The sequence below is a fragment of the Ambystoma mexicanum genome, chromosome 4p, assembly GCF_040938575.1.
Source record: "Ambystoma mexicanum isolate Mex_15411 chromosome 4p, UKY_AmexF1_1, whole genome shotgun sequence".
NCBI lineage: Eukaryota > Metazoa > Chordata > Amphibia > Caudata > Ambystomatidae > Ambystoma > Ambystoma mexicanum.
Window position 1 is genome coordinate 453,669,856 of NC_090927.1, and position 28,000 is coordinate 453,697,855.

A 28,000-nucleotide genomic window follows, 5' to 3' on the forward strand; every position below is an offset into this window, starting at 1 on the left:
GGCCAGACACTGGCAAGACAAGAAACATAACTTGGCACAAATACGTTTTGCTATCCTAGAGATAGTGGAAAAGAGAGATCCACATGAAAACTTCCAAAAAACAATGGATCAACGAGAAACCTTCTGGATTGGCCGTTTGAGTTCTCTAATGCCTAAAGGAATGAATGAAGAGATTAACTATATGTGTTTTTTGTAATCTAGAATTTCCGATTTTGCATATATACTTACAGACGCAGGATAACCTTAGATGTACTCCAGGCATTGGTGCATGAGACCGATTTATCTAGACACTTGGATTAACATTTATACCCTTTTTGAATAATCATTGCATGCTTTAATCGTTTAGAAATCACTCTGGGTGAAAGACTGCTGCTTGCACCTGTAAATGAATAATAGTATAGCAGATATATTATGAAATATACGTAACGTACCGTAGGAACCCATGTGTAATCACAAATAGTATGTCTAGCTATCCGAATTTGGAGTAACGCATAGGCATTGACAGCTCGACCTATTGCATATAGTGGAACAGAGGTTGCCATGGAGACATCCCCGCCCCAGGGTAATCACCCGGGGGTGGGGCGTGAGGCGTACGTGCTCCGGCAACCCGGTTGGACCACGGCGCCTCGCAACCGTCTCCATGGCAATGTTTAAATGAAACACACAGGCGCCTGCGCGCACACGTCTCTCTACAGACCGCAGGACAACGCTGGAACTCCAGGTAAGCATCGGCGAACACTCGCCGCGCTCTACATTAGATATAACAACATTAGAGTGGCTGTCTAAACCGCCTATCTCTTCAACAGAGAGACGATGGACATATGCGCCTCGCTACGCATTTAAACACACACAGCTGCGAAACTAGAGAGAAAACGCCTTTAAAGCGATCAGGTAGGACTGGTTTCTGTCCTAAAAATCAATGCATACAAAACTTATAATGCTGAAACTAAATGGCTTTTGTTGGTTGTTTATTTTTCATCTGGTGGAACTATTGCATATACGTGGGACAATCCAAATGGTATGTGTGAATTTGTTAATATATTGTATTTAAACCGTAAAGTGTATTTAAATTAATGAATACATAATTATGACTAGCTTGATGATGTAATCAAGTGCCTTTATACAGCCCTGACGAAGGTTCAAACCGAAATGCATTGGCAGAATGTATATTGAAGGCAAAATTTGATCGCCCAACACAGTGCAATGTGAATCAATACATGAGAATGTGAATAAACATTCCTGTCTAAAAGTACATAGATATATTTGACTTTTCGTATTTGATTGAAATAAGATATCGAAGAAAGGAATCGAATTTTTCGAAAATTTGCAGCCCTATAGAAGGGCCAACTGAGATGCGCCAGTTTTAATAAGGCAGAGTTGCCTTGTTTCTTCATTTGCTGAATCTGTGGTAGTGCCAGAATTAAAAAGATTTCTAGATTTCATAATGGAGCTCCACGCAAGTCCCCTGGTTATTGCAGATGAGTTGATAGATTCTTTTGTTTTGGGCGTGTTGGGCATAGTACAATTCGCGTTGAGATCCCCGCAGATCAAAATATTGGGAGATTTATATTTAATTGCAATTTCATCAATTGTGCTGGTCACTTTCTCGTACATGTTCACTGTAGATATCTTTTGTGGATTCCAGTAGACGTTTATAATTGCCACCGAGTCTGATGTTGGGATTTTGGACGTTTCGGTTGGAGAGTTCCACGTGGTCAAAACGGCCAGAATTTCATAGCTGCGGGTTATGACCTTTGTAATGAATATACCGGATCCTATGGGGGTAGCTCTTAATAAGCCTGAGGAAGGATGACCCAAAAGCCCTTTAAAGGCCGGCGCTATTTCGATGCAGTAACCATCTAGGGCCGATTTTTCCTGCAGCAACGTTTCCTGGAGGCATATGATGTCATAAGAGCCCAGGTTGTGACTGTCAGGCTTGGTAAGATGAACATGACCTCTAGTGTTCCATGACGCTATATTTAAAGTTTCTTTTGAGGCTGTTTGCTGGATTGGTTGAGGTGTGAGTGACGTCGACTTAACACCCCCGGATGGTTGCTATCTTTTGAGCCCTGAGTTTAGGACGCTACGGAACCAATTCCAATTGTCTTTCTTGGTTGATTCTCCGGGACCAATCGGGATCTGCTCTGTGATTTTTTTTGCGGTCCTTTCATTTAGCGGAGATACTCCCCAATCTTGGTTACGGATACGGGGAGTTGTTGAGTGGAATTGATTCCGTTCATGTTCATATTTTTTTCTGAGGTCTTCTCTACGCTCTGTTCTCTCGTCGCTCCTTGTGATATGCCTCGGGCGGACTGTTGTAAAAAGTCAGACTGATGTTGATCCATTGGTTCTCGATCTGTTGTTGGTTGTTGATACTGGGCTTCTTCCCCTTCTCGCTGATCTGTAAAGGTCTTCTGTTCGTGATTTAAATCTATAGTTTTTTTTGGGTGATTTTCTGTAATTGTCTCTTGGCGATTCTTTAGAGTTAGTAGATGGAATCTCGTAGAGCTTAAAACCCAAATGGGCTAGCTCCACATATATTTCTTGCGGTATTTCATCAAGTGCCAGTTTTTTGATGTGCAGGTAGGCCTTCACTTGGTTCTTTCTGTGATACGGTTCGATCAGGGTGAAATCGTCCGATTTTAGATTCTGTAAAGTTTTCACCCTTTTTAGTGTTCTAAGAACCGTGTTTCTATTTAGAATCAAATAGTGGTTGTTAGAAGTTTTTTGTTCAATTTTAAAGAGATGAGTCGATCGTAGAGACAGGCCTCTTGATTTTACTTGGTCATCCATTAGGCGTCTCAGTGGACTAAGTCTTCGGTTAGTTTGGTTAGATGAAGCTGGTGATACTTTTTACTGGTTCCGTTTCGACGTGTCTGATATCAAATTGGTGACTTTATGTTCTATTTGAGTCGTTGTAGCAGAGAGAGTGCTTTCCCCAACTGAGGCGCGGGTTGAGTGGATCGGTGTTTGAACAGGCGGTTCATTTGAAATTACTGGTTGCGATGCTCTTGCCTCTATTGAGTCCAAGTGTTCGGTTAGGTCCATCAGCGAACTTTCAGCTATAAATTCTTCTGTAGTCTTGGGAGAGGTGGAGATGCAGATAACTGAATTATTGGGACTTTGTTTTTGCTGAGACGATGTCGGTTTTTCTTTCGGTACATCTTTTTGTTTGGTTCTCGCAGACATCAGGGGAACAAGGGCCGACACTGTTTGTACGCCATCGGAGTCCGATTCACTGACCGTTGTGATTTTCAGCAATGGTTTGCTTTTAGAGCTTGGTATTGTCTTTTGTCTGGTGTTTGGCCGATACTGAAGTGGGTTGTGGGGGCCTTTCCGTTTGTCTTTTGATAACCGGAGCCAGTTTGGAAGGATTTAACAGGACTTCGGTCTGAGTTTCTTTTTCCAGAGTAACTGCATCGAGCCGATGTAGTAGATCTTCTAACAGGCTCAACTTAAGAGTCCCACATCTCTCTCTGCTCTTTAGTTCTTTGGTCCAATGCTGTAATGTAGCCTTCAACAAAGATCAGTTTGCTATGCATCATTGATGTTAAAACAGTGCTGTCTTTCAACAAGTCATTGATATGATATGATATGGCATTTGTAACGCGCCTATACACAAGTGTTTCAAGGCGCGACGAGGCGGGGGGAACAAGGGGAGACAGACAACGATCCTACTAGGCCACTTGTCATTCAGATCACACAAGTGCAAGGGTAGAGGGGACTGGGAAAAGTGCAAGGGGAAGGGGAGAGGGGGGAAAGTGCTGTACATGGTTAGTAGAATACAAGATAAATAATAGAGCCAGCTGGTGGCAAGTGCAAGGAAAGTGCAGTACATGGTTAGTAGAGTACAAGATAAATAATAGGGCCAGCTGGTGGCAAGTGCAAGGTAAGTGCCAGGAGAAGGGGCTATAGGATACAGAGACAGTCCCGTAGTGCAGGTAGGCAGTGCAGGGAAGGGTGGCTGGGCCAAGGACTGAGATCGGTGAGTAGCCCAGTAGCAGATTCAGTGCAGGTTCAGTGATTTTAGCAGGGGAGAGAGGGAGAGAAAGCGGAGGCAAAGAGGAAGGTTTTGAGGTGCTTCCGGAACCGGAGATGGTTCTCCTCAAGTTTCAGGGAGGCAGGAAGGCTGTTCCAGAGGGAGGCCCCTGCTGCGGAGAGAGATCTACCCCCAGCTCGTTGCTTGGAGAAGCGGCTGACCCTGAGGTAGTTGGAGGTGGATGAGCGAAGAGCTTGAGAAGGAAGAGCCATTGATGGCTTCATACAGCTTTCTGAATGGTGATAGAGCTATTGTAATTGCTGACATGATTATTGGAAATTCTGTTTTTTTAGAAGGCGAGTCCTTGTTTCCTGAGGTTGTTATTTCACTAAGTCTTCGGTTTTATGGCAGGGATCGAGGCTGTGGAGTGTGTTGGATCGGTGAGTATGGTGTTTCGGAGTGATCATCTATTTGAGTCTGACCATCATCCAGGTTCAAGCGATCAGGAGAAGGCCGTATTGCAGGTTGAATCGATGATGCGGAAGCTTTAGGTTCGGGGCCACGTATGGGCGTGGAAGAGGTTTGTTTTCCATGCGTTGACCCAGATTCTTTGGTGCTGGTCGACTTGCTTGATTCAGAGGTGCTTTCCTCCAATGTTGGATTGTTTTGAGTACCAGTTAAATTAGGGTTGTCCAAATTGAGAATCACTCCCGGCAATTCCAAATCTTTGTTTGATTCTTTAACCGAAGGCACCTCATTATTTAAGTTTTCTGAGGCCCTTTTGGGTACTGTGTCGATTCTGGGCGCTAAAAACGCCTCTTTTGATCCTATTAGTTGATTTTGGATGGCTGATTGAATCTGAGCCTGATTTAGGATCCCTGGCGTTAGTTTCCGTGCTTTGCTGACAGATGGGAGGTCCTGAATAGCCTCCAGGATTTCTGCGTCTGACAGTTATGTAGTCTGATCCAACTTTCTTTTGTACTGCTTATTTATGAAATCTTTGAGCGCACTGGAGAGAAGTGGGGCCGGTAGAGTTGGCTTCTCTGCTTTCTTTAGTCTACTTGATTTTTGTTTTACGTTTGTTATCGTTTTTTTTTCCTTTTATTGTTTTGCTTAATAGCCTCTTGGGAATTATGGATTTCTAACTGAGGCACATAACCTTGCTCTGAATGAGGAATGGTGAAATCTGTCAGTTTAGCCGTAGGCACACGCGCTGGAGATCCACGGTTGCAGCAGGGGGCCCATAAGGGTTGAGCAGGGCGCTGAAACCGCTATTTCAGCATTCTCCTGTGGGGGATTGTTGTCCCGGACTATAGATGGTAGGACCCGGGGGACCGAGTGAATGTTACTGTTTCTTGATACTTCTTGCGAGGCATGAAATTGGGCTACCACAACTGTCGTTGGAATTGCTGCAGAAGGTGTGGCCTTAGGAAAGACCTTCATGGGGCCCTCCAGTTCTGGCAACAGCGAATTGGTGTTCTGTGTTGACTGAACGCGGAAGTCCTGCACCCTGGGGAGGTTCGTTGGACCCGGCGTCGCAAGCACCCAAATCGAAGAGGGGCGCCACTCACTGATCGTAGGAGCCCCCGCCTCGGTCAAAGCGGACTCGTTCCTAGGGGAGCAGACCCCGAATCCGCCGCCTGAAGCAGTCTGCACAGGAGCCTGGGCGGGCCGTCCTCCGACAGCCGAAACCGAGGCACCCCTCGTCTCATTAGCGAGACGGGAAAGCAGAGCCTGCCGGGCGGGGGGACGGACTGCAGAATGAAGAGGAGCGAGCCGCCGGCGCGGCGGGGAAAGAGACCAGACGTGGCCCTGTTGGGTGCACCGGGGCGTCGGAGACCGCCAAACCACGGATCCATTGCACCGGAGATACAGGTAAAACAAGAAGCGTGAGCGCAACAGGCTCTGTCTCACAGATGGTCATTGTTACATTTGCCGGCCCGGAATTGTTTAAAACGTTAATGGAAGTATTTATCGATGTGTTTGAAAAGGTTAAAGAGCCAGTAGATGACTGATTCACGACAGTGGGAGAATCCACAATGTTCTGTTCCATATTGTGCATAGAGATGGTAGAGATGGTCATAGGGTTTGGTGCGTACACAGTACTCATAGTGTTCGTATTAATCGAGGGGATGGCAATGATTGTCTTAGGGCATAGCCTTACCTCCTTTGATTTTTTCGGACAAGGTGCTGGTTTGATTTTATTACTATCGAGTATTTTCGAGGTGCTCCGTAGTATTTGCAAAGAGGCCTCTGAAGGAGGGTCCGTTGAGTTTACAGACTGTGGAGGCTGGGTCTCAGTCGTGCCGGTAGGCTCCATTTGCTCCTGCTGCTCCTGAAGCAGACTGCAGACGACTGCTCACCTTCTGCTCATGCTCTGCTCACCGCTCTGCGGTGAGACTGCTTGTTAAAGGCACTTCCCACTGGCAACACTGTAGAAAGACTGCAGTCCACAGACGACTGCTCACCCTCTGCTCATGCTCCACTCCAGATTTATATGATTGTTAATTAACAATTGTCCCTTTATGTATACACTTGTATGATGATGATGGTCATAGTATAAAAAAAAGAAAAATAAACAAAACAATACTAAATGTTTTTGACTACACACAAACTTCCCAAGTAGTTTTTGTTCACTAGAACGTATTGTTCTTTGCTCTGTGAATGAGTTGTATAAATGCAGAGAGGGCCTGTACTTGTCACTCGACAATTGTACTTGTTGTGGGGTACTCTCCATTCTTTTCCACATGTTCCCCACCCCGCACAGAAGTCCTGGCCCTCGCTGTTTTCCTCCACGAAACTAACAGTAAATGCCTGAAACTGGGCACTGAGATATAAAGGGATCACAAGGGGTATATCCTATCTTTCATAATCCCTCCTTTACCCCTGGCTTGCAACCTGGACGCATTGGACACTGGATTTGGGGGGGACTGCTCACTTTATCAGACTTGTTTGACAATGGGCAGCCCCATGCATTTGAAAACTGTAGGGAAAAGTTCCATCTGACTGAAGCGGACGGATTCACATATGCCCAACTTCGTCATTGGGTCATGCACCCATCAGTCAAACAGGGACCTATACACTCTCTGGGACCCATTGAACTTACCTTATAGGAAGCATCTCAGGGGGAAACATATCGAAAATATATAAACTTCAGCAAGGCGATCTGCTTGCTTCCCAACCCAAATACATGCCTCAATGGGCGGAAGAGCTGGGTCAACCAATAGATGACCAGATGTGGGTGAGCCACTCCTCATCTACTTGTGTGACGAACAAAGAGTGTGCCCTTAAGCTTGTTTTTCGGTGGTACCTTCCTCCAACAGTGTTACACCATACGCAGAAAGCACTAGACCCGGTCTGTCGGTGGAAGTGTGGAGCACAAGGCTCATACTTTCACATGTGGTGGGTCTGCCCCTTAACTGGTGCATTCTGGAAAAAGATAAGTCAACTCCACTGAGGGTATCACCCACGTGAGGCTTCCACTTCAGCCCATAAAGCTCCTGCTGGGAGCACCATTCCAAGGGGTATACCCCAGATCTGGGAAGACTGCTAAGCTGATTATCCAACTCCTCCTAGCTGCTAAGATTACAATAGCCCGTGCCTGGAAATCTCCAGAGGGCCCAATACTTGCCATATGGTGGATTAAAATCTGGGTCGTTCTAGTGGCGGAGGTAAATTACACCACTTCTCTGACATCTGGTCCCCGCTCCTGGACTATGATTCCAATTTCCCAGCATTAACTCATAAACCACAATTGCCGAGATTATTTCTGCAGTCGCAATAGCCGTCACATTGTGCCTACAGTGGGGGGGATTGTGGTGGGAGAAGGAGGGAGGGTAGCAAAATACTTTTATGTGCTTGGCTCTTTGTGATATTCTTTCACAACTTGGAGCTCTATGCATGTAATGATACTCCATGTTGCAACTGATTTAAATAAAGTTGTTAAAAAACACCTGCATTCCATTCCAAGTAATCTGAAGTGCATCCCCTAGTGACTTTGGATGGTCCCTTGGAAGCGATGCAAATTGTGGGCATTTGTGATTGTGAATTGTCACAAAAAGATCCACACGAGGATGCCACCAGGCTATGAAGATGTCTGTAGAACTCCTACTGTAGAAGAAAACTCCATCCCATTTAATTTCTATAATCCATACACTACATTGTGATAATAAAGCAGCCGTAAAATATGGCTTAGGTGGTGAGCTCTCCGACATATTTGATGTTTTAAAGGGGGTTAGACAAGGCTGTGTCTTGGCCCCCCTTTTATTTAGTATGTATGTGGAGATCATTGACTCCTTAATGAATGAAGGTCTAGATTGACCGAAAACGGGGTTGGACAGGTACCCCAAATGTTTTATGCCGATTAATGCGGTACTCTTATGAACATCCCCCAAGGTTTAAAACATAATCTGGACATTTTTGTCAAAAAATGCAATGAGCTTAGAATCTGCTTAAATATTAGGAAAATGAAGGTGGTGGTTTTTAGACCTCTGCAAGACGTATTTTATTGTGAATGGAAATCTTCTGGAACAAATAACATAGTTTGATTATCTAGGCACGAGATTTAATTAAAATGGTTCCTGGATTATGCAAAGGGAAAAGGCCTGTACCACCTTAGGTAAATATAGTGGTGCACCTAGAAACTTATTTGCCCCTCACGGCAAAGGTGACATCTGACCTGTTATAGAACTCTATAGAAGACAAGCTATTCCAGACTCATTGTATGGAGCAGAATTGTGGGGATATACAGATTCTACATGCTTGGAAATAGTTGAAAATAAACACTTAAAAGTCTTCTCAAGGTCCCTATAAACACCCCCAATGCCTTTATTCGTCTTGAATTACACATTTGTCCCAGGCAATATTATATCCTTTTTTTTATTGGATTCGTGTATGGAGTACAGAGGGGCTAGAGAGTTATCGGGAGGCCACAAAACACCCTTTGAGCTTACCGGGAGGAAAAAGTTTGTTCACGTAAAAAGAATGTTGTTTGATCTGGATGAGCCGGAGGCTTGGAATGATCCTGGGAGTTCACATAGGACAGTTTTAATTAAGATGAAAAAGAAATCCCTCAAAGTCAATAGGAGGAAAACGATTAAGATGGCCAGGGTGTTGAAGTTAGGCCCCGGTATCAGAGAATACAATCCAATTTTGGATTTACGGAATACTTGGATGGTATTATCCCCTCCCCTCACCCCGTATGGTCGGTCTCTGTATTTAAGTTTTTGATTAGGTATTTTACAGGTCGCAATTTTTACAAAGTCTTGGATAGGGATTGGGTCTAATCGATGTCCCCTATTTGGTTTGAGTGAGGAGACAATATCCCATTTCTTATTACTGTGTGATGCATTGCAACTCATCAGAATGCAGCGCTTGAAACCCCTACTTAGGCAAACAGGAGCTTTTATACTACGGGACACTCTGGAGGTTTGTAAAAATACCACAGACTGCCATGTGGTTGAGTTACGAGCACTGAGACTTAAGACAATGCAAAATAGATATGTGCTTGATATGTTGACAGCAATGGAGGGTGGGGTTTGCAAACAATTTGGTGAGTCCTGTTGCACGTTCTTACCTCCAGAAGACGCTACCACATTATTGCAGCTGTCCATGGCCTAGGTGTTCGCAGGAAGAAGGAAGGAGGAATTCAGGACAATGATTGGCTAAGCATGACTTTCAATTGGGCCCCATCATGCCTAGGAGCAATCGTGAAGATGGTGAGGCCCATCATTGTGTTCCTCCTGGTCATTTTTTGCATGTGTCAGCTGGTTGTTCGATGGTGTGTCACTGTGGAACCCGATAGCGCAAGAATGATGGTATCTATTGGGGGTCAAAAGCACCTTGCAAAACAAAAAGCATTGAAGTACAAACTGATGTTCCGCAGGGTGGCCCAAAGTATAAAATGTGTCCCATCCCATATGGGGATGAAGTTGACCCTTTATACCACACTGTCATTTCCCAACCCCCTGATCCAGAACACTACACAGAGGTTTGGGTGGACCTGGCGGGGGAGGGAGGATGTATTTACATGACTTGCCCACCTGAAGAGTAGGCATGGAGGGGGGAGAGTTTGTGATCAGTGTGTCGGGCGTGGGTGCCAGTAAAAAGGAATAGGCCACTGGTGGATGTAGAAACTAGGGAGTGGGAGCACAGAACAATTCCAGTATATGTTACTGTAGAAGTAATGAAAGGGGGAATGTTGGGAAGGGTTCAGCTCCACCCCCCCCTAGGCACTTTAAAGTAAGGCGAGATGCATTCAAGGCACTGTAATGAACCAGGGGAGGGGGATCAGTGAATCAGCAGGACCCCAGGCTAGCGTCATCAATTATAGTGTATTAATATGGTACGGCCCAAGGCGCAGGCAGCATCTCAATTTTGTATATATATAAATATTCCTAGGTATATGGGAAGGCTTGCGCGGTAAGCACGGTAAAGGTAGCACTGCATGCACTAGGCCCAAATCCACGAGGCGACAGAAATCTCCAGTCACGCCCGAGCTCCCATGAGGACCGTTCACACCCCTACCCACCACACTATTTGTCCATTGTTCTTGAAAGTGCTGCGAAGATGTGTCTTTTCACCCAAAATTAATGTGCCCTACAAGGCTGCGATTAGAGGTCGGTGCCTGGTGGGCATGTTATCTCACTTTGGCCAAAACATGACCCGGCCCATTCCCGAGTGACCACGAGTTATAGCCCATATAACTGACTAAATCCTAAAATTCCCGAATTCCATGGCACATGGTGCCCTTTGACCATCACCCCCAAATTAACAAGTCCTGAAATGTTCAAAGAGGATGGACAGGATGTATCGTTGCAGCTACAATCGTGTGATTTGTATTGCAAGGTGCTTCGAGGGATAAATTATAGTTCAAACAAGGGTGGATACCTGGGAGACAGATGCCACAGAGGGAGTGAGTGAAATGTGTGGTAGAATGCCCTGGAACCTCTCGTGCATCTGTTTTGAAGCCTGCCAAGTGTATGGTACGATTGATAAACAAGCTGTATAGTACGAGTATAGTTAATTTATTTTTTATCCTTCAACGTGAGAAGCAGATGAGCCCTGTAGCCCGTGATAGAAAATGGATGGACTGGGCTGTGACCAATGAACTGCCATCCCATATGGATAAAGGCAGCACCTGTAAAGGTTCCATCCAATCAGCCACGCAGGTGTGTACCATGTGTATTGTGTCATTATGACAATGTTTTTGCCTTAAATGTTACTGCTTGTACTTCTTTTTGGCAGTACTTTGCTGTTGGTCTCATCTGCACATGAGATTAAACCTTGTTATCCTTACAAAGATCGACTTGGGGCTTTCTTCCCTAGTGGGTTGCATCTTCTCTGGTGTGAGCGTTTTAGGGGCTTGCTTTCAGGTATCTGCTGCGCAATTAAGCTCTCCCACCAGATGAACAGCATGAAGAAAAATACTGCGTTGAATAGCCCATTCCCAAATTTGGATGGCTAACCGACATAGATTTGGGGATCTGGTTCCCCCTTATTTATATAAAACATGGCTGTCATCCTGTCTGTTTTCAAGAGAACCCTTGAATTCTGCATCTGGGGCAAGAAAGATTTGAGCAATTTGAAAATTGCCAGTAGCTCCAGTACATTGATGTGATATTGACTCTACAAGAGACCACAGAGCATGTTTTGGAACTTGTTCAGAGTCTCTCCCCAACTGGTTAATGATGAATCCGATGTGATGGTTTGCTGGTGATAAGCATCCTGAAAAGGAGCACCCAATTGGAGATTTGTATCTTCTTTCCACCAGAGGAGGTCTTCTCTTAACTCTGGTGGAATCTGAATTCTCTTTCATTGTGGATCTGTTTCCTGCTCCCACGAACTCGTAAGATGAAGCTGAATTCTCATCTTGAGACAAGCTAAAAGTAGAGCTAGTATGGATGTTGCAATAAGGCCTAGGAGGTGTTGAAACCACCAAGCTGAGGTGACATTCCGACTGAGAAAATGTGCAGTGGAATCCTTGATATCCTGAATCCATTGCTGAGTGAGGAAAACTCTGCCGACTCTGGAACACCATCTGAAACCCACAAATGCGATGTCTTGAGTGGGTAGAAGTTGAGAATTGTTGAGGTTGACTGATAGACCCAGTGAGAAGAGTAACTCCAGCAATTAGTGTAGCGCTGAAGCCACTTTCTGGCTTGAATTTGCTTGGACTAGCCAGTCGTCCAAGTAGGGGTAAATATGAATCCCCTGAGCATTTAGATGCTCTGCTATAGGACTCATGAGCATTGTAAATACTTGGGGGGCTGCAATGAGACCGAACGGAAGAACTTGGTATTGAAAATGATTTTGGTAGACAGAAAACCTCCAAAATCTCTTGTGCAGCCAATAAATAGGAACATGGAGAGATACAAGTCCTTTAGATCCACTGCGCACAGCCAGTCCCCCTCGTTAAGTGCTTTTCTGATGTGGCCTGGCCTACCATCTTGAATTTTTCTAGAGGAAGATAGGAATTTAGGGAGGACAAATCCAATACCGCCTGGTGGCCTGCCTGGTTTTTCTTCAGGATGTTGAAGAGGAGAGAGTAAAAGCTCTATCCTCTCTCCAGGGGAGCAACTGATTCTATCGCTCTGATGTCGATAAGGCTGGCTTTCTTTTGGAAAAGAGTGGCTGAACCCAGCTGAAGAAGCGGAGGGCAAGAAGTGAAAGGGGAGGAATGGTTACCCGTTACCCCTTGAAGACTACATGAATTTGACTACCAAGGCTGAACAGGGTCTGTGTTCACATTTATGTGCTAAGGTACCCCGCGGCTGCATGACCAGCGAGTCCCATGAGTTTGACTACCAAGGTTGAACAGGGCGTGTGCCCACATTTTTTTATGTTGAGGTACCTCGCGGCTGCATGAATAGCCAGAGCTTTTTCTAAGTGGCCAGACTAGTATCAGTCCCCTTTTGTTGACCTATTACGCTAGGCATATTGCGGCCACAGGATGAGTTAGTTCTTTCTCCATGCAACCTTTCTCCATGCGGCCAGACTTACAGCGAGTGCTCTTTCTTTGACTGATTACGCAAGGTGAGCTGTGCCTGCTGTTTTCTCAGTTTCCTTCAGTTTGAAATTGCTGCGTCTGACGCGCACCTAGTACATGCGGAAACAGACATTGAACTGCAGTCAGGAAGGGGTGTGCTTGGAATGAGAAGGTAAGCGATCCTAGTCTCCCGTGAGGGGTCATCCTGAGGAGGAGGAAACGCGTGATTTAGGACAAACACGTGTTTGTGTGCATATTATGCTTATTGCCTGCAACGTGAGTAATATTGTACCCACGAGGTGTTGGTTTTATGGGGGCTATGTGCTCACTGTAATGCGTACCCTTTTGGGAATGCATGTATTGTACTGACTGTGTGTACACGGGAAAACGAATGGACAAAGAGCACAGGTGAAATTCGTATTTTAAAGCGATTTCTTTCCATTTTTTCCAGTGCTTTAAGAGGCGGGTGAATCTGACACCGTGACTACCCTGCACTATCATACTGCTAAACTACAGAGGGGGTGAAATGAACAGATGATTGGGAGTGTTTTTCTTGTTCTGCAACTATGGGACAATTAGTGACATAAGATTGACTGGAGCCCTGTGTCTCATTTGTAGTGGCAGGTGAAAGTGGAGACCTATGGTGAATTAGCTACAAGAATCCCCACTCAGTACAGTCCCTCCGAGGAAGATGACCTTTGTGGGACTACATCAATAGAGGACATATGTAAGTGAGAAATCCCCTGGGAGATATGCATATGTACAAGTAAGAGATGAGGAATTGGATATTTACATATCCTTTCTTTTAATGTTTTCAGGTACATGTAATTAAATTCAGTGACCTGGTGGATTTGCTTCCGTCATCTATACTACCCCTGACATGATTTTGGTTAGAGGTGAGTGTGGATGAATACCATCATCTGAGATGGATATACACCAGTGAATTGTGTCTCAAAAAGTAAAGAGGCTAGAGTCTAATAGGTGGTTTTGTGTATTTTTTGTAGAGATATATCACAGAATACATCACTCTTTTAGTCATATTGGGAACCCTGATGGGTGGTTCCCAGATCCTGAAGAAGGTTGGATAAACAGCGGACCCAGTGGGTCCAAGATCGACCGAAATATATGTAGATCTAAGAGAAAGGAATTATAATTACTCTATGAACATTTAATGTGTACTAAGACACAAAAAGAACAATACTAACACTGATGGGATTGTCTTATGTTCATTTGTGATGACTGAGGTCTCACTTTTGTGAAAGGGAGAAGATGTATATTTTGTGTATGACTGAAGGTATGAAAGAGGAGAGTGATGTCAAAAAATGTATGCTGTGTAAAGATGCTCTGAACTAAGAACTTTAAAATTGTATGTGTAAATATATATCTATGTCCATTACTTACCTTCTATATATTTTACCTGGAGGACCTATGGTATTTACAGGTACCCTTTTATTTACCCCGACTACAGAGAGGGTCCATGAATCCTGAGAAATGGTACGCCAGGATAGAAGGCAGTCTGAGATTCTGCCTCCTACAGAGGAGAAAAAGGATCCGGGAGGGCATTCTCATTGTTTTTTACTGTGTGAGGAAGCTGAGCCAGATGGAGAAAAGAAACCCTAATTTGTGGTTCTCTGCTGCTTTCTCCTTTGGGAACTGGGCAATCAATCTGTCTGCCTTCCCTTTCTCTCATGGTATCCACAAAACCCACTGAAGCTTTTGACTTTGAAGTCGGGCCGGGTTTGTCTGGGACCTTGACAGGGTTTCTGAGAAGGCATGGTGAGCACAGTAAGTGATTTAGCTGTTAGCATAGAAGTCTTCTTTTTATTTAATTCGTCATCTGTGAATGAGTGGAACAATTCGCCACCCTCAAAGCGAAGTTCTAAAATCTTGTCTTGCACATCCTTGTGGAAGTGGGTAGCTTGAGCCCATGCCGTCCATCTCAGATCAACCCCTAAAGAAACTGCTCTGGCCATGGTATCATTATTATGAGCAACAGTCTCCCCTAAATCCTGAGCAATTAACTTGGCTTTATCCAACCCAGATTTGAAAGCTGCAATCCTTTCTTGCGGGAGCTACTGCTGAAAACATGCAATCTCAGGCCATAACCGATTGTTAGATGCAGATAAAAGTGCATCTTAGTTTGCTTGTTTGAGGTGAAGTGACGAATTGGCATCAACTTTTTTGCTGTATGCGTCCGGCAATTTATCCTCCTTAGAAATGGGATTCAAGGTTTGCATACCAAAGGATGTATTTTGTTGTTTTTTAGCAAACCTTGTAGCTGCAGCCACTACCAATGACTGAGGTTGTGGGATTGCTGCTAGGGTGGGAGCATCTGAAAAAAAGCTCTCGGTACCCTGCTTTCAACTTTTTACTGATGGATGGCAAGGAATGAGGGGGTTTCCATAGATTTTTGGCCTCTGCCAGGATGTTCTTTTGCAGCATGGATCTGTCAGATTTGTTGAACGAGAGAATTCCTGATAACACACCTGGTTCTTCCTCTAGTTTTTGAGGAAGAGGGAAGCCTAGGAAGTCCTGAACCCCCACCATCCTATTATAGAAGACTATTGCAGATAGTGAAATCTCTATTTCGTAGTCATCATCATCCGCATAGTCTGTGTCCATATGAACTTGTGTGGACGGGGATTTAGACATACCAGAAGCCAGTGGGACGGTATTCTGTGGAATAACCGTGCTATCCATGGTAGTTGTGTCTGAAATTGGAGCACCGATGACTGTGTCTTGTGAAGCACCCAAATTAGGCCTGGGAGCAGGACCCGAAGGTTGAGATGGAGCAGGGCTAGGTTGAGGAATAACCTCCTTAATTAATTAATTTTTGGTCCGAATGCGTGATAATGAGGAAGTAGAGGCTGTTGCTGTCCAAGAGGCTGTAGTATGTACCGGGTACCAAGATGGTTGTCTGATTGGAGGAGGAACCCCAAACCTGACGGAAGGCGAAGGCACTGGGTGCCTATGACGACCATGGTATCTTAGGAGATCATTGAACCTTCGCAAAATAATTCTCATGTACCGTAGGGAGAAGCAGAATTTGGTGCAGTAATGATGTTACCACAGAAAGTGGGGAAGATATCTCCGGAATGTCTTCAGCCCTCAGTAGACCGAGGCCCAGGAAGTATTACATTTTACATGCTCCCTAGCCACCATTTTGTCATGCGACTGCCGGTCTCGAATGTGTGTCATGCTACCTGCAGAAGTTGAAGGTGCCTTGCAGGTCTTAACATGTGAAGAAACTGTACACCAGAGGAAAGTAGAGACGCTTGGAGCTTTGCAGAAGCAGAGAACATAACAAAGCCAGTAATTATTCACAGGATCTCTCACAGTGATCATGCACCAATTGAAATTAACATTGGTATTACTTCATTTAATCACCCAGTTGAGAAACTATTGCAACTTCCTGAAATGGATTGTTTAAACTTATCACTTAGATGGAACCCTGTTATTTGTCTAAAACATGTAACCGGTATACATGAGGAATTATTGGAAATTGAGCACATACTGGTGGAACTGGGATTTTCGGTATATGAAAAGAAAGCGTGGGTATCTAACATCATTAAGGAAGTCTTAGTAGATCTCATAGCAAGGCAGAAACCCAATCATGCGCGCACTAACCATAAATTTAATGATGAGGTTGTGCTATTGGAACGTGAGAAGAATAGAAATCGGATAAAACTAAAACATGACGATCTCAGTGGTTGCCAATATTTGTTAAGAAAGAAGCAAACATTACAGCAAAATAAGAACAAAATGAGAAAAATTAAGGTTAAGTCTTATAATATAGAAAATCAAGAATTAATAAGAACAATTTGTAGACATGATACATGACGAATTTGGGCAGTTTTCAGACAACCCTCCTTATGTACTGTAGATCAAATCGTAAACATAATTTCTACCGAAGTATGGGAAGATTATATTAAATTAAAATGTCTTCGTCCTGGATGTTTTGCGAACTGCAATTTTCAGTTATCGAGCGGTCAGGAGCTGACTCCTTTGAATTGGTCAATAGCTGACATAGTGTGGGATATTGGAAAGCTATCCTTCTCAAATGCAGGAGATCCGGATGGCATCCCTCCTTGTGTGTACAAGGTAGACCGGCTGCTTTGGGCAAGGTTATTGAAAATAAAATGTTATGTTATTGTTAACACTATGAAGGTTCCCTGTTCCTGGGTCACCTCAATAATTGTTCCTATACTGAAAAAAGGTGACCCAAGAATCCCTGAAAATAATAGACCGTTATCTTTGATGAATACATCTGCTAAGATTTTTGCCATATTACTGTTATATGAAAAATAAAAGTATATACAGTCTCCCTGTCATCAGTCATATAGAATATCTATGGAATAGACTGATGACAGTCTCCCTGTCATCAGTCTATACCATAGATATTCTATGGCATTTTGTAATCCACATTTACAAATTTCATTAATTCCAGCACCAAATGTTTTAAGGTCTCACGAGATATAAGCCGTTGATATTTGCTCTTGTCCGATTACTAAAAACTATTGAAACTGAATTGGTTAAACACGATAGCTAAGTAATGTACATGGAAGCAATGTTATTAGAAATGTATGAATTGTAAATAATGTAATTTTATGATGGACAAAATGTGTAATCTACTGAGAATGTAGATGATTTTTATTCTTTTATATGTCTAATTTTGTAAAGGTTTCATGTAAACCAAGAACAAATTAAAAAAAATAGACAACATTAAAAAAAGCAGAGATCTTTTTGTTACATTAAAAAAAGCAGAGATCTTTTTGTTATTAGACCTTTGAGGGTCCTGAGAGTGACCCCCGGCAGCTAAATCATCAGAGGAATTTCTGTAAGGTCTCAGACCCTCAGGGACCTTGGTCCCGGTAGCCTTATGCCGCTGAAGTGTCACCTTGTGTCTGGAAGACCTGGTAATAGGCCTTGAAGGGCCCTCAGTGTTACCACCGGAAGAAGCCTGAATGGCCTTGAACACCTCTCCGGTAACAGTCCTCACCGAGACCTCGATGTGTGCATCGGCAGAATCCAAGACGGCCTCGGAGTGGACTTCGGTAGAAGCCGAGACTGCCTCGGAGCAGACTCCTGTAGACCGGTGGCTGACTGCAACAGGACTAGTGTCCCGCCTGCTTGCCTGTGGCAAGATGCACAGGTTGAAAAACGCCCATCATAACCTTAACTGGTGTTGCCGGAAGGCGAATAAATGTAACGAAAACTATTAAGAGGAACAAGTGCATAGAAAAAAATAAACGCACATGCTGTGAAAGCATCCAGTCCCATCAGAGTGGAAAAAAGGACTGACAGGTGTTTTGGTAGGAGGAGTCTGCAGGGCTAGCCACGCACACAGTCTGTTGCCTACTTGGCAACCCACATTTCTTAAAGGGGAAATGTTTACTTTGTGCTGTGGAAAAATATGGAGGAAAGGGGACAGGACGTGAGAGTACATTCTTTACCCCTTCACTTCACAACGATTGCCTCATTCAATCTCATATTACCCTACTAGATGTTGTTGGCAAGACTCTGATTTCTCATGGTAGCTTCCTCTTGAATTTCCCCTGAATCCACAGCTAGAGTTTTTCTGCTCATTCTTGTATTGTACCTATGATTTGCTGGATGTTAACTATGTGATTTTACTTAGTTCTTTAAGAGAATTGTTTGTCAATAGCTGCCCTTGAAGTGATAAAGTCCAAACGTTGGGTCATTCACAGCCTGGGTACTACTGGTACATACTCAGTGCACTCCTTTTTGGCTTGTCAAAGTTGCTCCTGCGAAGGCCTTCCAAGACTGGTTGTTTCTCTGGTACAGCTCTGTCCGAATAATTTTCTCAAAAGTGATCTCAACCTTGTTTTCTATCTCAACGGTCTCGTTGATGGTGACTTCCGCTCCAATCTGGTAAATCGTTGTTGGATGTTTAAAGATTTTCTTGCCACTAGGACCAAGGGTTAGAGACATCATAGGGCCTCCACTTGACATTGCTGTATCCTCCAATGCCTTTGCTTGTCTTTGATCCAAATGGTGACAACGGATTCCCTGCTTCCTTTTCAATATTTGCTGTATGCTTGCCCTTTTTTGGTCCTGTATTATACACACCCACCATTTTCACAATCTTCTCAGGTCGAGATAGCCTCTTATTACACTAATTCAAAAAGTTTTCATGCTTGGTGGAGGGTCTGGTTAGAGAGTGTCTGAATAGTATGCTAGAAAGAGAAACTTGTTTCGGGGTAGACTGTATTTTGTGGCTCTTCTTTGGAATAGGTGACTGGTTCAGGGGTTTAACAATTCTTCAAATGTTGCTAGATAATTTAACAGTAGCCTGAGCACCTTCTCCATCCAAATCTTCCATCTTTTTGGACCTCCTGAGTTCTCTGACTTAACTACTGTTTCCTCCACCAACATGTTGCTCCTTTTTGGCTTCTGATCGGGACAGACTGTATATACATTTTGGCACCCGATGTCCCTTCGGCGGTAATGCCAATCTTGATGATCTCAGCATCTTTCAGTATGGAAGTTTCAGCTAACCCAGTAGTCTTGTTTACTATCTTGAATAAATCTGTCATCTTTCTTTGTGGAATAGTTCAAGATGCCAATCTAAGGACAGTACTCAAAGCAGAGATTTTGACACACTTATACAATATGTTGCATGTTGGGCTATGTGGGAGGGTGGTTCTTATAGTGCTTTGAATAGTAAGAGCAGTGCCATAAACCCTCTGTGTCGCTACCATTTTCAGACCACCGCCCACCCTTGTGCTACTTTATATAACTACATGCCTAGATACACACATTAGTCTGCACTCAGTACTTACATGTTTTAGAACTGGTAGCATGTAAGGGTATCACCATGTAATACCCCACAGTGTTGTGATTGGTGTTATGATACTGAATTGCTGAGAATAAGGAGGCACATAATGTTGGAAAGCCTAGAGGTAACTAATAAAGAGTATGTACTAATACCAATCTCAGCACCTATCAGCAGATCACTGATCGGTATGTCGGCATACAACATTTACACTCACAGCTCTCCACAACTCTGGTCATCCATAGTGGGCACGAGTGATTAGCACTGAGCAGTCGGCTTCTGAGCAGGAGCATTAGAGTGGTTGCGTTATCAGCCACACATATGCATGTGTGTGTAGGCAGAAGGGCAATGAAAGAAAAAAGAATTTAGGGAGGGGTTCTTAGCTCACACTATTGGGTTTGGTAGCTCTTTTAATGAGGCCCCATTGGCTGCACAGACAAAACAACACAGCTGATAATCCACAAGGGTAAAGACAAGCACATACATCCAGAAATTAAGAAAAACACCTGAGCAAAGAGAAGTGAATAAAGGGGAAAATAAGCATTCCGGCATCACAGACAATGGCAAGAGTGTTGTAATAACCGACTCATGATTCCCGGATACCTTGACAACCAACTCTGGTGCATCCATAATCTGGGCAATGGGCACACAATCATTTAAAAGAAGTTGAGCCAGAGGACACATTAGTGTATGTCAATGCATTCATTGTTGTCTCCAACAGTGTAAACAGTAAGTGTGATTGTTACACGTTGTAAAATACGGATTTTACTCTACCTTATTCTGAGTGAACATAACTTACTAATGTTACATGCTCAATACATATCAAGCCAACTCAGCAATGTTTACCATTTCTTTGATTTGTCTGATATGATGTAAATACATTGCAAACTATTACATACCTTTTCACATTTCTATTTTCATCTACACATCTGATTCTATCCCAAGGCTAGACCACTGGCTACAATCCTCAGCTTCTACCTAATGAAAGACCTGCCTTGAAATGTCAATAATTTTGAGGTAGGTGGGAAACCTTTCACTTTTAGATTCTGCTAACTCAAAACTGGACTATAGATAGGATCAGATGACCTACGGATACCTTGAAGAGAAAGTATTGTTACTCTTTATAGGGAATAGTATGGGAAGAATGCTGACAATAAGGAAGAGTGCCCCAAAATTGTGCATCTGCTGAATTCCTAGCCAAAATTAGGGAGGACACCTTGATGTTCAACCTCAACTTTTGAGTGAAAAGAGATAGCTGATCTGAAATGTGATATTCAGTTAAAAGTAAAATGCATAGGATTCTTCTGACATCAGCATGTTTTCTCTTTTTGAATACAGATGGAAATAAGTTAGAAGGTGCACTACTGCATTCTGGATCGACCAAGGCGATAAGGGTTATTCTTATACACAAATATAAGTCTCCATACGTACACTCCAACTTGTCCACCGCAGTCGTGAGGCAGCAATATAGTTCTCAATCCTCCTGGCAATAGCATCACCACTTGGGAGATCTGCTAATCCCAGAAGATAACGGCTTGAAAGGATTTCACAGTCTGTCCTATTCACTAGTGAGAGTATCTCATCGCTCCTGGGATCATCAGTGACCACGATCAGAAGGCTGCAATGACAATCAGCAATTTGTATAGTTACAGACCTCTACTGCATAACTCTCTAATTGTAAAGCAGGGCCATCCTACAAGATACAATCCATACCTTTAATGTGTGCCCCATACCTCTTTGTAAAGCGAAGAAATCTAGTAGAATATCATTCTGTTCCAATGCTGAATTCACATTACAAACTAATGAAAGTTTACCATACTTTGCATCATAGAAAGGCTATAGGTTCCACTAAGTTTATTTTATTGTTATTCATTTATCGATTTTAGACAAGTAAATGTGTAAATCAGCATACAAGTATTCCACATATCAATAAGTGGAGGGATGTGAATAAGGAACAAGTTACTTACCTGTAACTGTTGTTCTCCAGCATGGGTCTGGCATGGATTCACATGCTCATGAATATTCCCCGTTGTCAGGCTGGGAATCCTCGGTAAAGAAAAAATCAGTATCGGTTTCGTTTCTGATCTGTCTTTCGTAGTAGTAACCAATCACTGATCTCTGCGTCATACTGACCACAGCCAATGACTGCCCTCTACCTAAGCCCAGCCTCTGGCAGCCATCTTCAGATTTGGTAGCACGTGAAGTGGCAGTATGACCAAGTGAAGAGCCGCAGAGGGGTAGGCGGGAGGGTTCGCATGTGAATCCATGCCAGACCCATGCTGGAGAACAACAGTTACAGGTAAGTAACTTCTTCCTTCTCCAGCATGGGGTCTGGCATGGATTCACATGCTCATGAATAAAGAATACATAGCAGTACACACATGCACAACCACGGGAGGTGGCAAAGGCTCAACATTAAGCATTACATCAAACTCAACATTAAGCAATTCTTACCTCCTCACCAGGCTCACCTTAGGCGAACAGGTTGCGCAGCACTGCTTGGCCGACCCTGGACTCCTCCCTGGAATCCCGATCGACGCAGTAGAATTTCATGAAGGTGTGCGTCGACCTCAACGTAGCAGCCATGCAGATGTCCAGCAAGGGCACACCAGATAGGAACGCCGTTGTAGTTGCGATCGCTCTGGTGGAATGGGCTCTCGGACGGCCAGGCAGCGGTCGGTTTGCCAACCGATGACAGTACATGATACAGCTGGAGAGCCATCTGGAAATGGAGGCCTTTGAGAGAGCCTTCCCCTGACTGACAGGTCCAAAGTTCACAAAAAGTTGTGACGTCTTCCGAAAACACTTTGTGCGGTCCATGTAGAACTTCAGCGCTCTAGCCACATCCAGCGAGTGCAAAGTCCTTTCGGCCAGCGACGAAGGTGACGGGAAAAAAACAGGCAACACCAAGGGTTCGTTGAAGTGGAAGTCCAACGGCACCTTGGGCATGAAGGAGGGGTGCGTCCTGAGCACTACCCTTGTGTCATGAAAAGTCAAGTACGGAGGCTTGCAGGAAAGGGCCTGGATCTCTCCCTCTCGTCGTGCGGAGGTGATGGCCACAAGGAACGCTGTTTTCCACGACAAGAACTTCAACGGAGCCGAGTGCAGAGGCTCGAACGGAGGTCCCATGAGCTTGGTCAGCACCACGTTGAGCTCCCACGCCGGGGCCAGAGCCTTCACCGGCGGGAACGATCTGAACAGTCCCTTCATGAATTCTTTCACCAGACGATGAGACCACAAAGACGTCCGCCCCGTGGTTCTGGTGTATCGGGAGATTGCAGCAAGATGAATCTTGATGGACGCGTGAGCCAGTCCAGCCTTGGCCAGCGTCAGACGGTACGGCAGTACCTGGGAGCAGTAATCCGTAGAGGGTTAATCTTCTGTGCGCGGCACCAGACAGAGAACCTCTTCCATTTGTGTCCATAGCATTTAAGAGTTGAGGACGCCCTGGCCTTTGCAAGAACCTCTCTGCAGTCGGCCGGTATGTCGTATCCTCCAAACTCTAACGCAGCAGGAGCCAGGCCTGCAAGTTCAGCGACTTCGGGTCGTGATGGAGGATGGCGCCTCCTTCCCTGGAGAGAAGATCCGCGTCCACTGGCAGCTTGATTGACGGGGACACTGACAAGTCCAGCAGGTCCGGGAACCATATCTGCCTCGGCCACGCAGGTGCGACGAGGATCATCCTGCACCGTGACCTTTTGAGCTGGTTGATGAGCCGGATCAGCAATGGCAATGGAGGGAACGCGTATAGAAACAGCCCCTCCCAGGGGAACGAGAAAGCATCGCCCATGCTCCTTGGCTGGGGAAACCTGCTGGCGAACCTCCGGCACTTGGAGTTTGCCACCGTCACGAACAGATCGATCTGGGGAGTGCCCCACCGTCGGAAGAGGCGGTCCACTAGATCCTGTCGTAGTTCCCACTCGTGGCACAAGTGCAGCTCTCTGCTGAGCGAGTCGGCGACAGTGTTTTTTATCCCTGCCAGATGAAACGGCACCAGAAACATCCCCTGGGCGATGGTCCAATGCCACAGATCCTGCGCCTCCCTGGACAGGGCTGGGGATCTGGTACCGCCCTGCTTCCTGATGTAGAACATGTGTCATGATCTCTGCTTCCAAAAGGTCAGGGTTTTCCCAACTCCCTTGGAAGCAGATCCATAACCCAGGTTCCGAGTGCCAACCAGTCCCAATTGGGACCTTTTGGACCCAGTCCTGGCGCCAGTGGCACCAGGCTCATAAATATGCCCAGTCCCAGCGCTGGAAGCGCCGGGCTCATAATGCTTGGGTGGACTTACCTGCAGCAGACCATGCTGCTTACTTGCCTGCCAGTTGAGCCTCTGATCCTCTTCTGTTTGGAACTACTTTTCCTGTTGGGTGGGGCAGGAGCCACTCCCTAGATTCAGGACACTGGAACTCTTCTGGAAAGCAGGAACTCTTTTCTTACCCGATGGATGAATCTTGCTTTGCGTTATTCTGCATCCTCTGCAGCAGAACGCTCATCGTGTCTTCTGCATCTGATCCTGGGCCTAAGGAAAAAGGCTTACCATCCTGAATCCAGTCTTCAGCAACACCTACAAAGACAAGAAAGAACAGGTTAGCATTACAGTATTCAGTGACAGCTCTTCACTTACCTGGTCCATCGGCTGTCACCAACGCCTCGCGCTGCATTCCGGCATCTGAAAGACAAAGGCTTGCCTACTCTTCGCACGCTCCGGAGGCCTTCGGCGCTGCATCCCGCATCTGAAAGACAAAACAAGGTGCGTTTAAAGACATTGGGGAACTTTAATACTCACGTGCCATTACTCCTTTCCACATCTAACCCAGTGGGTATTCCGGCACCCTGCAGCCGCTCCGAACTTGTACCTGCAAAATAAAAAGACAGTTAGAGCGCATCGTGAAGCAGGCAACAAGCGCTTACTTACGTGCTTCCAGGCGCTTCTATTCATCACACGGGCTCCATCTTCAACTCACTTCAGCCCGTCATCCGCCATCGCCGGAACCCTGCAAAACAAGAAACATCATTACTAAAGACTTTAAAGACATTAGAATTACTCGAAACTTACCGTTCGTGCAGTAAACGACGGACAGCAGTCCTCTGAAGTCAAGAGGCCTGCTCCCCTTATCCAGTGAAGAAACTGGTTACAGCACCCTGCCCCGAGGCAGATGGAGAGCACGGCGTTCACTTACCTAAGGTGAGAGCGTTAACCTTTGGGGTTCTACAGGAGTAGAGAAAGGGAAGAAGAGAGAGACATTAAATAACCCAGTTCCTTAATCCCATATTTTCTATCTGCAGACATCTTACCCTTCAAGTCAGACATACAGCGCACAGAGGTCCAGCCCAAAGAGCCAGCCGTGTGTTACACATCACCTTTGAAGATACGGTATACGCCCAGTCAAGACCGGCGCCTCTACGGGAATCAGGTGAGCGTTACAACATGGTGGTAGTGTTGTCGGTGAAGATCCTCACCACCTTGCCCTTGAGGGACGGAAGGAAGGACCTGAGGGCCCAAAACACTGCACGGAGCTCCAGGACGTTGATATGGAGGGACTTCTCTGTCGGAAGCCAAAGGCCTCTCGCGTGCAGATTTTCGGTGTGCACTCCCCACCTTTCCAGGGAGGCATCCGTGGTCACTGTCTCCTGGTGGCCGGGGGTCTGGAAGTCCATGCCCGCCGTCAGATGCGAGCGGGTGCCCCACCACCAGATCGCTCATCGGAAACTCTCGTCGAGTGTGATCCTCTCCTCGAAGCTGCCCGTCGTCTGGATCCAATGCGCGTCCAGGAACTCCTGTAACGGGCGCATCTGAAGCCTGCACAGGCGGATGAGATAAATGCAAGAAGACATCATTCCGAGGAGGGATTTGATGGACCTCACCCTGGCCGCGTCCGCAACCAGCATCCGCTGCACCTTGCCCAAGATGGCCCTCGTCCTTTCCTCCGACGGAGAGGCCAGAAGCGACACTGTGTCGAGCTTCGCTCCCAGAAACAGTGCATCTTGCGAGGGCACTAGGTGGGACTTGGCTTTCTTCCTGGCCGCCGCGGAGACGACCGAGTCCGGGGTCGGCTGTGCCCAAAGGCACAATGGGGCCGCACCCGGGACCCGGTACTTCTTCTCGTACCGATCCCTTCTAGCCGGCATCGTGGATGGGTTCTTGAGGAGGGCGAGGCCCTCATCCCAAATATCGTCCAGTAGAGGTACAGCGAGGACCATCTTCCTCTTGGCCTCGCGCCGTTGATAAAGGAAACCTTCCTTCTTCTTCTCTTCCAGGCAGAGCTGGAAAAGCTCGGATGCCCTGGCGATCATGGAGTGAAACGATCCAATCTCGTCGGGCGGGGAAGCCCGGGTGGGAGGTGACGACGGGAGATCCTCGTCGTAAATCTCGTTGTCTGTACCCGTCGCGGCCGTGTCAGTCCCCGTATCATCCCCACGTGTCGTGGCCGGGGAGGAGGGCTGAACAGGGCGCGATGGCTGAAAAGGAAGTGGAGGATGAATCCTTCTTCTCTTAGGGGGAGGGCTCCCAGAAGGGCCTGGCTCCGGGTCCCCTGTCGGTAACGGTTCCTCCGTTGGTGGTAACGGCAGTCTCGTCCTTATCTCCGAACATAAGGACTGTATAGCCAACAAAATGGCCGCCGAGTTGTCTTGCGGCACTGGTTGAGGGGAGTCCGACGGGCGGTCAGGAGCCCCGTCGGCACCCTCGACGTTCTCGTCGTCTCCTATGTCGGGGTCCCTCCCGACGGGCTGGTCTTCTTCCACGCCAAAGCCGTGGCTTAAGACTTCGATCAGCTCCTCCTCAGGGGTTGAGGCCGAATCCACGACGACCTCCTGCCCCCCCTTTTTCTTCTCCGTCGGAGGTTTCACGGGGGTCCTGTCGATGGGCAAGAAAGAGGACTCCTTCCGCGGTGGCAGGGAGACTCTGGGCCCCGAGGTCCCCACCACTGGTGTAGCCTCCACAGGCTGAGCCAGGGCCGCCGCGACTGTCTCGATAGAGGCCTTGGCCGGGTGGATTAAGGCTTTCACCACCTTAGGTGCGCTCACCGCCTTCTCCTTGGGGGGAGGGTCACCGCCTCGCTCCCCCTCAGATGGGGCCTTCGAGCTCGACCAGGGTCTCTCCAGGAGCTTCGGCGGGTGCTCGGCCTTCCTCTTACCCGAGGCAGAGCATTGGCTCGTGGTTGATGGCGCCGGGGAGGATGCGCCCTGCCTGGCGCCCGTAGAGCCCGACCGTTCGGCGCTCCCGGTGCCAGCGGACTCGCGGTGCTTGGCCTTCTGTTGGACCCCCGTTGCCGGGGCGCCCTCAAAGGTCTTAGAAGACCGCTCGGATTTCTTTTTCTTCTTCTCGCCTGACAGGCTCTTTCCTTCCAGCCAGTTGGTGAGACGTTGATGGCGGTCCTTCATGGTCTGCTCCGACATATTGCCGCAAAACGCACAGTCCTTCTCCACGTGCGTCTTGCCCTCATGTAGGCAGTAAAGGCAAAGGGAGTGTTCATCCTCCTTAAAGACATTCTGAAGCTGGCATCCAGGGCAGACCCTGAACAGCTTTCCGGGCGTCGAGCTTCCCTTCTCCTGGGCCATGTCCAAGATGGGCCTGAGAAACTTCTGGAGTCCTCCAAAAGCGTGGCTCGACGAAATCTTCACCCTTGAGGGGCGTAGACGAATCCGACACGGGTCCCCGTTAATCGGATGAAGAGACGGTGGAGCTTGAGGCTCTTTTGACTGAAAAAGAGAAATTTTTGCAATAGCACGAGGATCCCAACACTTGAACGTGCGGTAGAAATCTGAAGATGGCTGCCAGAGGCGGGGCTTAGGTAGAGGGCAGTCATTGGCTGTGGTCAGTATGACGCAGAGATCAGTGATTGGTTACTACTACGAAAGACAGATCAGAAACGAAACTGATACTGATTTTTTCTTTACCGAGGATTCCCAGCCTGACGACGGAATATTCATGAGCATGTGAATCCATGTCAGACCCCATGCTGGAGAAAATATGTTTCGCAGTAAAAACAATTACCAGATTAGAGAAATATTAAATCTTCAACACAATATTCAGTAGCTCAGGACATTAACTCAACATTCTAGTCATAGCATCTAGTCACCCCAACAAGGAACACAGCAACTACAGCTTTAATTTTGAAACCAGAAACCTCACCAGTGAATTGTGATGGCCACAGGCTAATACGAAACCACTATAATAATGATGCAAAAATGCTTTCCTAAATTATGGACACTACAAATAATTAAAATCATGGGC

General features: G+C 46.1%; 1 protein-coding gene across 1 annotated transcript in view; it reads right to left on the reverse strand.

Annotated features, from left to right (window-relative positions):
• Nucleotides 1–28,000, reverse strand: part of LOC138452837 (amino acid transporter heavy chain SLC3A2-like) — a 540,336-nt gene that overhangs the window by 40,255 nt on the left and 472,081 nt on the right. Inside the window, exon 7 of the mRNA XM_069605181.1 lies at nucleotides 21,193–21,379. Within this exon, the coding sequence (XP_069461282.1) occupies nucleotides 21,193–21,379 (187 nt within the window). The remainder of the gene's footprint in view (nucleotides 1–21,192; nucleotides 21,380–28,000) is intronic.